The following is a 12,229-nucleotide window of genomic DNA, read 5'->3' as shown; positions in this document are numbered from 1 at the left end:
GACGGAAACGACGCGCGTTCACGTGATTCGTTCCTGCCGGTTTAGTTATCTAATATTACTTGATTTGGTCTAGTTGGTTACGGAAGGTGCCTTGCTTTGTTTTTTTTTTTTTTTGTTTTTTGCCTCAGGCATCTAGTTTAGATAGGTCCCCTAGCTTGGGGAGGGAAAGAAAAGAAAAGAAGGAAAGAAGAAAGATATAGAAGGACGAGGAGCTTAATGAGGAAAAATCATCTTTGACATAGAAAAATAAGAATGACAGGAAGAGAGAGAAGGGGGGGATATAAAAAAGAAATAACGAAATGCGGTATATTCAAATCACCACGAGAGAGAGAGAGAGAGAGAAATTAAACAATAAACAAGAAAGGAGGGTAATTGCGAAATGATAGAACAAGGTATTGGAAAAAGAAAGAGAGAAGAAGAAGGCGAAAGAGAAAAAGTCCAACCCCCCCCCCAAAGATCAATCCAAACCAACTCAACCAACCAACTAACTACCAAGTATAAGTCCCGTCGAGTTGAGTTCCAGCTCCAGTTCTCAAGACTCCGATCCGATCCAACCAGCTCGTCCAGACTCCTCGTATCCAAATGCAAAATGCCTACCCAAATCGAGCCCCTGAAATGCAGACGTTTTACGTATCCAATCCCCTCTTCATTCTCCTTCTCTATCTTCCCTCCCTCTTCCTTTCCAAAGATGATAGAAATAGATGCATAGGCCCGGGCCGGAATCGAGTGACCGGATAGAGTGTGTGCGTTTTAATTGTGCGTGCGTGGAGTATTAGTCAATAATCCCCCATCCACGGGGGTGAGGAAAAGGAGAGGCGATCTTTTGCCCCGGTCCGATGAAATAAAGGGGAAAACGCCTGGTGACTTGTTCTACTAGAATATAGAAAGGGAAGTATCTGGCTCCGGTGTAGACTCGAATCATTTGCGGTTCTGGATGCAATGGCAATGTATAAATAAAGAGAGAGAAGAAGAAAAAGGTAGGATATGATCGCTGTTCATTGTTCATTGAGGAGGTCGCAAACGACCTGATAAAGCTCCTTGGCGTGATCTTCGTGTCCGGTCTAAAAGGTGAAGAACATGGTTGGTTAGTTACTGACTGTGGGTGGGTTCTTTGATCCGGACAGGAGAACCATGTTCACTCAGGGCAATGAACAACGCAAGGAATGAAGGACTTACCCGCAGCAGTATGGGGACCGAACGACCGCTCTCCAGACTGGCCAGATTGATCTGTTTCGAGCTCGGCTCGTTGCCTGCGGCGTCGCCAACCGTCATGCCTTTGAAGATGGGGGTGTTCAGCATCACCCGTCCTACACCGTCGGCGCGCATAATCAGTCGAGTGGATTTCTTGTCCTCCTTGCCGTCCGTGACCTTGACGTTGACCTTGAAGGTGCCGATTCCGCGCTCGCGCCACTCCTTGTCAGAGAACTGGAAGAGTTTGGCTTTGCAGGAGAAGTACGTCTTCTCCTCTTCTTCGCCGGTCTCGACTGGTAGGGATATTAGCATTTACGTTCGATAGGTCATAGAAGGATCGGAAGGACATACTCGGCCTTTCGAAAAACCGCTCGTCGGTCTTATCTTGCTCGAATTCACCCGGACCACTATCGACACTCTCCTCTTTGTTGTCCTCCTCTTCTTCCTCGTCGGCGGGAGCCCCGAATGGCTTGTCCTTGCTGGAACCACTGAGAGCACTCGTGGCCGACGGCGAGGCGAAACTGGTGAGACCTGCTTTGGGCTGCGTTGCCCCAAAGCCTCCGCTGAATCCCGAAAACCCAGACCCCAGGGCAGAGAAGCCCGAAGAGCCGGCGGCGGCGGCGAATCCAGTGGCGGCGGGTTTCGTGGCCGCAGTTTCCGACGACTTGAAGACAGACGGCGTCGAGCTTCCTAGCGAGCCGAAAGGCGATTGCTCCGAGCCAGAGAAGGCGGCTAGGGTTGATGAGGCAAAGGCAGACGAGGACGTGGTGGCGGCGGGCTTCGATTCTTCTTCCTTCTTTGCTTGTGAAGCACCCAGCGACCCAAAGGGAGAGACGGTGGAGGCGTTGGCGAATGCGCTCGTGACGGGGGCCTGGCAAGAGCAAGGTTAATATCACAATATGGTGGCTCCCACCCCGGCAAGAGTGATCGGCTTACCTTCTCTCGTTCCTGCGAAGCATCCCGATGTCTCTTTTTCTCCGGCTCACCTTCAGCCGCAGACGTCTCCGTCGGTGCACCGTTCTCCGCAGCAGCAGCAGTCTTACTCTCGGTTTCCTTAGCGCTGTCTTCAGCCTTCGTCTCATCCTTATCCAACTGATCCCTGCTCCTCTTCTTCTTAGGACTCAAGATCTTGCGCGAGAGGGCCTCCGCATCCTTCAACCCTCCCAGCTGTTGACCATCTTCAGATTTCGACAAAGCGGCGTTTGCTTCTTCATAGCTCGAATCACGCGACCTCTTCCGTCTGTGTCCAGCGTCGTCCATTTCGTCGTCGTCGCCGTTCTCACCGTCACTTTTCTCTGCCTCGCCGTCGTCGAATGATCGCTTGCGACCTCGGCTGCTATCACGGCTGAGCGTTCCTTCTTGCGGTTGTGGTTGTTCGGTCGAGGAGGATTCGGGGGCAGGAACGGACGTGATAGATGTTTCCTTTAGTTTGTTGCGCACGGGACGCTCGCCGCCCTCGTTATCGGAAGCTTGGGAGTCTTCGGCGGTTGTCACTGCCGGTTGAAACATGTCAGATCACGCCGAAGCATACTCGAAAGAAATTTTCCATCGGAAAAGGAGAGCCGAAACATCACCTTGCAACACGTACCTTGAGGATCTGTGGATCCTTTATGAACATCACCTACAGCCACACCGTCCATGTCAGTATGGTGGCTCCGAGGACCGACAGTCCCACGGTGATACGTACCTTCCAGACCAGGATCTTTACGTAATTCAGACGCCATGTCTATCACCGAGCGTTGAGAATAAGGTGCGACCCAGTGCCAAAATCTAAATATGGCGACGAGAGTCGGACAGAAAAGTATCAATATCGAGAAGCGCCCCAAATACCAAAATTGAGATCGCAGCCGGAGTCGTAACGTAATCGAGTCAAAACACGGCCGGGACGGGGGACTAAGAAAGGTAGAGTAAGATGTTAGAGCATTGAGCGAAGAGCTAAGCGGGAAGATAATCGAGGCATCGGACAGAAGCGCAATATAAGTAAGTAGGAAAAAGGAGAAGAAGAAAAAATAAAATGAGGACCACACACAGTGGGAGTGGATGAAGCAACTTCTGCCCGCAGGTGGGGATATGATATGCAATGCAAACGGTAGCTTAATCTTACCCACCAGGTCTTGTCCGTGGTCTAGAGGAGTCTCGCTGAGGAGGAGATCTCCAGACGGATCGGATCTCCGGGAAGTTGGCTTTCCCCTCAAGAAGCACGCAGAAACTGTGTGGTGTTGACCAGGCGACACTGTGAGGGATGGGCGGGTCGGTCGGTCGATTTCCTCGCGGTGAGGAAGGGATGAAGCAAGCGAGGGCGTTACGAGGGCGAAGAAAGAGTCAAGAGCAAAGCCCTGACAGCAGCCAGCAACGGCAGGAGATCAGGCAAGGATAGCAGTTGGCAGCGAGGCGAACCAGCAAAACGAGGTGACGACAAGCTGCTTTGTTGTCGTCGGACGGCCACTTGCTCGGCTCCGTCACCGCTCGGCCCCGCAGCTTTGCGGCTCGGCAATTTGCTATGCTCTGTAGAATATGTAGAAGATAGAAGATAGGAATTCTAAGTAGATACACGGGCTTCAATAAATAAGAAAAGGAATAGAAAACAGTTCTTGTTCCAACAACAAAGAAACATTGGATAATTCACATCATGCAGCGAGAGCCTCCGTCCGGCTCCCGGTTCTGCGTCCTAACCGCCGCTCACGGTTCCCTCCAAGGCTCATACCCTTTCACCAAAGCCCAGCTCACGCCATTCCCCCTCCTAACTGATGAAGCAGAGGCACCCAATGGCAATATAGAACACAAACAGTGGGTATACCGCAATACCGACCCGGTTCCGCAGCACGCCCGAGCCGCCCAGGATGCTCACTCCGGCCGCCAACGACCACGCGATGAGAACGAGATAAACCGGTATCCGGGCAATTGTCGGGAGACCCAAGGCACTCAGAAGGGCAGCGATCACGAGAGGGAACAGGGTGTAACCGATGATGCACACGGACTGGAAGAAAGAGCTAGAAACGAGTCAGCACCATGAGACCATACCTTCGAAAGGAAAGGGTGGTACACATACATATTTCCGCCGAGCAGCTTAATCTGCAAAGTCACGACCGCTTCACCAATCCACACGATCGAGAAGACTCCCGAGAAGACCAAATCCGACTGGTCGTCACTGGCGCGGACAGCCAAAAACATACTCAGCAGCAAGCAGAAGATGAGCGGGCCCCTGGATCCAGTTAGCATACCAACAACCCCCAAATACCCAGCCATTGATCTTAGATATCCCACTTACCAGAGATCCCAATCGCGCAATCCCTCGCTCATGCCCCCTTGAAGGACCATATCGGCGTCCGGCCAGCGTCCCGCGATGTTCCTCAAGCCGCCCCCGAACCCGGTGGCCTCTCCACGTTCGGCGGCGCCGATCCCGCCGCCTCCGCGCTGCAGCATGCCACCCATCAGGTACTTCGGCCACAGCACCTGGCGCAGCTTCTCCCAGACTGCCAGCAGGTCGCGGGAGAGGGTGTCCCAGACACTCTCGTCGATAGTATTGTGAGTCGCGCGACGGTCCTCGCCGGGAATCGACGACGTCAGGTAATTACCGGACAGGTTGCGACCGGCGGAGCTCGAGGATTCGGCCTGGATGTTGCCTCGTAGCGGGGCCGTGTCCGAGGTATCGTGTAATGGGTCATCGGCTTCGATGGCTAACAAAGAAGTCGGAAAATTTCCCCCCCAGCGTCAGTGGGACCTGTCGCGGATCGTTTTTCCGGTGGAAATGTTCTCAATGGTAGTACTCACCGTCATCAGCATCAATCACATCATCATCAAGGATTGATTCGTCGTCGTGAGAGTCCCTATGGGGATAGTGTGTAGATGCGCTGGCCATGGTAGGCGGAGCTCAATTTAGGTACTCGCGCGCGGAGGTTCCGTAATACGCCGACGGTAGCAGAGCTGCCAAAGCAAGTGCGGTAGGAGCTGGTAGAGCAGCCAGGTATGCCAGGCACAAAGATCAGTTAATAAAAGCCAGAGACCACAAGTCAGAGAACCCGACAGGAAGAAGGAGAGGGAGAGAGCGAGACAGAGAGGCAGAGAGGCAGAGAGAGGCTAGAGTGGCATTACGTACGCCGCACGGGCTGAAAGAGGCAGGCGGAAGGAGACCACAACGTGACGGGATGTAGCATGCCTCAGGCAGGAACTAACAGATGATCACTACTACGAGTCCTTCCACTTGTCATGAGTTGATTTATGTTATACATACATCTATGTACATCTATTCTATTTTACAGTATTAACGCCTCCATGCCCCAGTATATAGACAAGTATATCAGCAAACCTGCTCACAAATAACGCCAGAAAGAGCGGTCCAAATTATCTTTACACACATGGGCCAGAACAGTTCAACTGAGCCTCTGGTCAATTACGTCAACTGTCCAAGCCGTCTGCTTGGTCATGAATTTGAATCCCCTAAGATTTCTGCTCGGTAGGTGCAGACTGCTCGGTAGATACAGGCTGTTCAGTAGATGCAGGCTGTTCAGTAGCTGCAGGCTGCTCAGTAGCTGCAGGCTGCTCAGTAGAGGCTGACTGCTCGGTAGGCGCAGGCTGTTCAGTAGGTGCAGGCTGCTCAGTAGGTGCAAGTACAATCTTGTCCTTGAAGTCCTCCAGAATTTTGCTGTCGCTATATTTCCGCAGCCTCTGCGACAGCAGTTTGTATTCCTTCAAAGCCGGTTTGGGAATCGATTTCGTCTTGCCATCTAGAAGGGGATACATCCATTGTCTCAACCGCGCTAACATCGTGACAATGTAATCGCCCGGGATCCCTTGACCATCTTGTCTGGATTTGGTTGTCGCAGGGCGGGTTTGACCATGTTCAAGAGCCTCCTCCAATTTAGCCACGTGAGGGCGCAGGTTTTCCAGGGTCACGGTTTGTAGCTTGATTCGCAGTTCATGCCCGAGAGATTGTAGCGAGCCTGATCGTTGTGGGACTGAAACCCCTTTCAGCGACATGAGGAGCGTCGGTTTTGCCAGTATATTATTAACCAAGTTCAAGTAGACATCGAGGGCCGAGGTATTGGGAAGCGGTAATACTTGGTCCATGAGACTCAGAAGCTCATTAGCATGTATCAGCACATTCATGTTGTTGATGTCCCGGCGGCAGCTTTTCATAGCGGCGACAAACATGTCCGACTCCACCAGGCCGGAGGGTATTATCTCGTCGCGCATCGCCTCGACGGCGTCGCGACTGGAACGAGCCGCTTGCAAAATCTGAAGGTATGTATGGATTGGAATGGGATCTGGCTTCAACCCTATGTCCCTCGTAATGTGCTTCCAATACGCCTTAGCGGTGCCCGATCCTTGGGCCATGGCGCCGGACGCTTGCAAGGCTCTATAAAGCTCCCGGTTTCCCACAGGGAGTGGCAACACGCCTGCTGATTCGAATGAGAATGGTTTGAAGACATCATCGAGGTTCTCCTCCTCGACTTCGACTTCATCCTCTTCTAAAGTCTCCTGCGGTGGCCTGTACAGACTTTCACTCTCGTCCGCAACAAAAGGAACGTCTTCCAGGTCCTGGGATTTCTGGTTCGCATGCTTTTGCAAGGCCCGAGACTTTTTGTAGGCGACTTTTATGGGCTCTTTGGCGAGGATGGGGAGGCCAGTGGCCTGGTTTAACACCATAAAAACCTCGTAGCTGGAATATTCATCGGGGCCTTCCACAAGCACTCTGTTCAACGAATTCACCAGGAGGCTGTCGATTTGCAGATCCCCCTTCTTCCATCTGTAAATGACATCAGTCCAGACTCGTTTAGCTTCCGTAACCGCTTGTGCTCTTCTTGCCGAAATCGAATCGACATCCTTGAGTGACATCTTTTCCACGTCCCGGATCATCGCGTTCAGGATAGCCCGTAGAATAATTGTGTACGTCGTTGGTTCAGGAGAGGCCGGTCCTTTTTCAGGTAACTCGCTAGCAACCGACCATAAAGTGTCCATCGCCGCATGACGCGCACAGACCGAGAGCATTGCATTGCTGTGAATGATGGAATGCCCAACGCCCGGGTCGGCACTAGATATAGATTGGAATACATCCAGAGCGGCCTTCACGGGATCGAGTTCCTTTGTCCGTTCCATGTTGCTCAGTCCACCTAGCATGGTAACATACGTAACTTCATTGGGTTTTATTCCGCGCTTTTTCATCTATAGGCAAGAGAGATAGACAGGTTAGTGACAGCTTCAGTCGTCCAGGGAAAGAAGGATTGGGGGTTTGAAAGCACGTACATCATTGTAGAATCGAAAGGCAGACCGGGAAGACCCCCTCTTGAAGCAGTGTGCCAATATAGCATTCCATGACGCTGCGCAGTCCATTCGCCGGCTTGATGCCATGCGCACCATCTCCACCGCAAAGGCCACCTTACCCTTACGCAGAATGCTCTGGACCCGAGTGGCCAACTCTTTCCGATCCGTCAACCATTCTAGTTCTTTTTCAATCGCTTTCCGCGAGACCTTTCCATTGCGAGTAGAATACTCTTCCGCTTTATATAGCTTTGACGCCGCAAGCGCATATAGATCGTCATCATGTCTTTCAGGGGTGCTTCTGCGTTTGCGAGCCGGTTCGGTGGAATCAGGTTGCGCAGCACTCTCCCACTGGTCTAGGTTTTCAGTTGAATGGGCTTTCACGTCACCCAGCGGCGTCCAAAGACCCGTTCGTGGTAGGACTCGCGCCTGCTGCGCAATGGACGGACGCAACGAAGTGGCCCCGGGTCTTGAGTGAAACGTTCTTATGCAGTGCGGGCTCAGCGCAGCCCTTATCGCAGTAGCGTTGCCAACGCTCGTCCGCAGAGCATTGACATGGTGACAACGAAGCATTTGAGACTTTATCCGGTGGTATTCTCGAGTATCGAACCGACTGTAGCCACGGCGAATTCGGGAGAGTGACGCGCGGATGAGGCAGGCGATTCAAAGGCTGAGGAAACAGATGAAGAGAAAGAAACTCGAGATGACTGCAATGACGCAGCACCGGAAAGAACACCAGCGACAACGCGACAAATTGAGCGAGGAATAATAATAATAAAAAAACCCTGGAGGATAGCAGAGAAAAAGATAACCAACCCATTCTGGTATCGGCGCAGCTTCGAGTCGGAGCTAGACAGGATACGGTTAGCGCATATCGGGGAGCTGCGAAACGTAAATCCGGGCGACGAGCAGCAAGCTGGCTGAGTCAGCAGACAGCCTGGGGCATCCATGAGTGACCGGAGGGAGTTAGTCCATACCAGGCCTGTTTTTAGCTCGCCATGGCTTAAGGTAGCAGCCGCTAGTTCAACCAGCATCTTGCTGACCGTCAACCCTCGGGACCTAAGGAACCCGCCAAACCATAGATAACTTAAAATTTCCAAGCCATGCCCGTTCCCTCGTGGCTCGAGAGTTATGCTAAAAGTAAGGTTCCATCCCTACAGATCTAGGTACTTACTGTACTAGCTGCGATTTTAGCTCCGTCTTGGTCAACCACCTTACATCCTGTATTCTGTATGACCGACTAGCGTCCCCTCGCTGCGCTAATGCCCTTAAGTGCCCTTTGCTTGACGGTTCTTAAAGTTCTAATTGTGGCCTGTTATTTTCCCCTGACGCTTTTCGCGATGCATGCCGCATGATACTCCAGTCAGACCGTCACGCATCCAATCAACGCATACAGCACTGATATGTACATGTATATAGTAGGCTCGTCCTACTACCGAGTACTTAAACCCTACTGGGCACTTCCTAAGGCGTTCTGCCCTTTCTATTCTAAAGTCGCCGTCCACTGTAAAGGGAGTCATCCTTTCCGTACTTTCGATTCGTCAGTGACAGATCACCAGGCCCATCTATCTACCAGTTTCGATCCATCAACATACAAATGGTGTATTAATCACAATTGAAAAAGGGCCATCTGTGCCATAGTATCCTCAACATCGACATGTAATACCTAGATGTAGGCATTTTTAAACCTCGGAGACACAGATGGGAGAAGAGACAGAAGAGAGCAAAAGGCATGAGAAATAAAAGACTTGAGCCACCAAATCGGCACTGAAACAGAGCACCGGTGCAAGAGATCACAATAGGATATTGCGCAAATTCAGGGACCAAAACCCAGGGTAACATAAATTTAGCCACAACATACACAAGGCATGGCAAAAGAAGAAAAGGAATTGCAGACAGTTCACATACAACATCGGAAAATTTAGTGGTGACAAGGTCGACATAATTCACACTCAAGTGGAAAGAGAAAGGAAAAATGACCATTCAGTGAAGGCAAACGGGAAGAGGGGATAGAAAAAAAGACACATAAGAGATAAACATAAAAAAAAGCTCAGCTAAATGCAGAAAGCCCCGCCAGACGTCCCAATTCACAATCCGATAGCCAGTTATCCACGCAAGGAAAACAAAACAACTTCCCCTCCTATTACTCGGGGATATTCTTTGGCTCATGCGATCTAATTCAAAAAAACATAACTGGGAACAGAAGTGTAAGTCGCAAGGCCACTCTTTTTGACTGGAGCAATCAAGGCCAGAAAATGGTATCATGTGCGCAAGACTTTAGAGAATTAGATCCGGGGTGGCGATATGGGATTAGGAGATTTTGTTATTAGAGTATGCAACCTCAGACAAGGAAGCAGGGATATCTATTGCGGGTAGCTGGCCGATTGGTTTTCTGCAAGGCCATCGTCGATCAGCTACAAGCCCTTCTGCAATAGATCCGAGGACCGTGTTCTCCATGAAATTCCCGGGATGATTGGGGGCATGTTTCTCCTTTCGTCTGGGTGGCGTATAATCGTCTCTTTCTTTTTGGTATTTTCATGGCCCGGTCCTAACCAACAATGCAAACACAACAAAGGGCTTGACTACTTACGTTGCTGATACACTTGGCCGCTCTGCCCGTAAGGAGAGTGAGGGTAGTTGGGAGGGTAGGCCATTTGGCCGTTGCTTTGATAGACCATGCCACCGCCAGGGGCACCGTACTGACCGGGCACCTGGCCGTCGGCAGGTTGGTATCCAATCGGAGGCAGCTGAGGCCGGACACCACCGGGGTAGGTGGGAGGTTGACCACCCTGGGGATCCGCAGGGTTGGGGGCGTCGACCTGGTTGGCTTGGGCAGCCTGAGCGGCAGCGGCGCGCTCACGCTCCTCAGCGGCCTTGCGCTGAGCTTCTTCCTCCTTCTTCCGAGCCTTCCACTCCTTGCGGATTTCCTTGAATTCTAAACATGGCGGGTTAGCCTAGGTCTTCCCAAGGCGAATGAAACGGGAAGTTTGACGGAAAGAAAAAATGAAATCCGGAATGTGACAGAAGGGGGAAAGAGTGAAGGGTGAAACAAAGCATAAGTCATGGACGGGAGACCGTAGACAGCTTAACCTCAGCGCCGGCTTCTCACACTACTGCGATCCGCCCGCACTAAGGCCGTGTAACTAGACTAGTGGGTGGCACCCGCACTAGTCCCAGCCCAGGCATCTATCAACCCCTCCCGTAGCGTAGACACACATGCCATCGGAGATATAATGAGATAATGATGGATATAAAAAAATATTACACGTCAAATTGACGCGGATTCAAAATCAAAACATACCTTCGGGAGTGCGCTTGTTTCCATGAGACTGCATCGTCACGTGGGCGTTCAGATGGTTGAGAGTACCGTAGGCCTTCTCACAGCCATTCCACCCGCACTTGTACATACGCTCAATTTCCTCGTACCGGCGACGCGGTCTCTTGTGCTGTTGCGCACCGGGAATTGGGACGAACGAGTAGACCTGGTGTGACGCATGTGAGCCGAGGAACCAAAACAAATGTCCGAGAAAAAAAACAAAAACGAAGATTGAACATGATGACAAAAGGAGTGCGCCGCATTCCCCGTCCCTGGAGGCAGCCTGATAGCGGCTCCCATATCCGGGGGCGTCCCAGACAAAACTAAACGCAGAAGCGCAGCCTTATTTATGGAAACAGATGCCGAAATCATCAAAAACATACCTGGCCAGGGCGCGGCCCTGCGGTCGCAGCAGGGGAGGCGGGACCAACCGTTGTGGCAGGAGTGGTATAGGGTCCAGGCAGACCATGTTGGTGTTGTCCATACCCATGCGACCATTCCGGACGCGTGTACATCTGAGGTGGCGGCGGAGGGGGGTGACCTTGGTATTGAGCCATGTCATGGCCCTGAGGCTGGTAGGGCGAGTAGGGAGGAGGATAGGTGGGGCTGGAGGCCGCGATTGAGGGATCTATAGGAACGTCCGCGTCAGACTTCACGTTCGTGTGATGATTGCGATGGTCATGGTGCTGCCCATCATGGAGGGTGGTGATGGACGGACTTGTTGCTTGAGCCATACCTGCCGCGCCGCCGGCTTGAGTGTTGGGGGCGTGGTGGTACTGGTGCGGGCGGGCGAGGTACTCCGGATAAGCTGGAGAGCGCGCGGCGGGAGGAGCGTTCAGACCGTAGTCTGACTGCGGCGTGTTGGAGGACGAAATGTTGGCGGCGGGGCGCACCTCAGGCTGAGGAGTGTACTGAGGGTTGGGGCGAACCTCAGGTTGAGGAGTGTATTGAGCAGTGGCAGCAGCAGAAGCTTGGTCTGCAGCTGAGAGTTCAGAATGCGTCGCGGCAGACGGTGGATATGGAAAGTGCGAACCTGACTGCGCGTACTCCGAGGCAGGTCTGTTGTCCATATAATACAAGTTTCGCCGCTACCGGGTAAATATCCCTGACAATCCTCCAAACTAAAATAAGAAAAACCCGCGTGCCTGTTTAAAGACGCGTCGAGTGACACACAATGAGCTTTGTGGTTGTAAGATTTTGAGAGGTGCCGAACGGTGGAAGTATGCAAAAGCAGAGAGAGAGGTGCGAGGTGGCTTTCAAGAGATCCGAATCAAATCTCGTGGGCAAATTGCTTTTCGAGACCCTTCTTTTTTTTCTGTTTTCTTCCCTCGTGATTTGGGACGTACTGTTTTGGTTTTGGGGGGGGGGGGGGGGGGGGGGGAAGGGGGAATTGGTTGGCAGAAATTACAAAGGGAAAAAGCGAAAACACGTAAGGGGGGTTTTGGGGGGGGTTTGTGGAATGGT

General features: G+C 52.0%; 3 protein-coding genes across 3 annotated transcripts; all 3 read right to left on the bottom strand.

Moving 5' to 3' along the window:
• Nucleotides 1–995: 995 nt before the first annotated feature.
• On the bottom strand, nucleotides 996–5,050 carry KD926_007419 (uncharacterized protein; the record flags this gene model as incomplete). The annotated part of the gene is made up of 13 exons (XM_053100271.1): nucleotides 996–1,061; nucleotides 1,177–1,484; nucleotides 1,543–2,062; nucleotides 2,128–2,684; nucleotides 2,780–2,812; nucleotides 2,879–2,917; nucleotides 3,022–3,084; nucleotides 3,296–3,527; nucleotides 3,589–3,730; nucleotides 3,978–4,181; nucleotides 4,241–4,393; nucleotides 4,460–4,868; nucleotides 4,963–5,050. The coding sequence occupies 13 exons, from the start codon at nucleotides 5,048–5,050 to the stop codon at nucleotides 996–998; spliced, it is 2,814 nt and encodes a 937-aa protein (XP_052955984.1).
• A 578-nt stretch (nucleotides 5,051–5,628) lies between these two features.
• KD926_007418 (uncharacterized protein) lies at nucleotides 5,629–8,022 on the bottom strand (the record flags this gene model as incomplete). Its single annotated transcript, XM_053100270.1, has 2 exons — nucleotides 5,629–7,353; nucleotides 7,435–8,022. The coding sequence occupies 2 exons, from the start codon at nucleotides 8,020–8,022 to the stop codon at nucleotides 5,629–5,631; spliced, it is 2,313 nt and encodes a 770-aa protein (XP_052955983.1).
• Nucleotides 8,023–10,031: 2,009 nt separating this feature from the next.
• Nucleotides 10,032–11,835, bottom strand: KD926_007417 (putative C2H2 transcription factor (Con7); the record flags this gene model as incomplete). The annotated part of the gene is made up of 3 exons (XM_053100269.1): nucleotides 10,032–10,384; nucleotides 10,751–10,931; nucleotides 11,149–11,835. The coding sequence occupies 3 exons, from the start codon at nucleotides 11,833–11,835 to the stop codon at nucleotides 10,032–10,034; spliced, it is 1,221 nt and encodes a 406-aa protein (XP_052955982.1).
• Nucleotides 11,836–12,229: the final 394 nt, after the last annotated feature.

This window comes from Aspergillus affinis (assembly GCF_023601865.1).
Source record: "Aspergillus affinis strain CMG 70 chromosome Unknown NODE_43_length_248942_cov_90_146332, whole genome shotgun sequence".
NCBI lineage: Eukaryota > Fungi > Ascomycota > Eurotiomycetes > Eurotiales > Aspergillaceae > Aspergillus > Aspergillus affinis.
The sequence above is the reverse complement of the archived record's forward strand: the minus strand, read 5'-3'. Positions and strand labels throughout refer to the sequence as shown.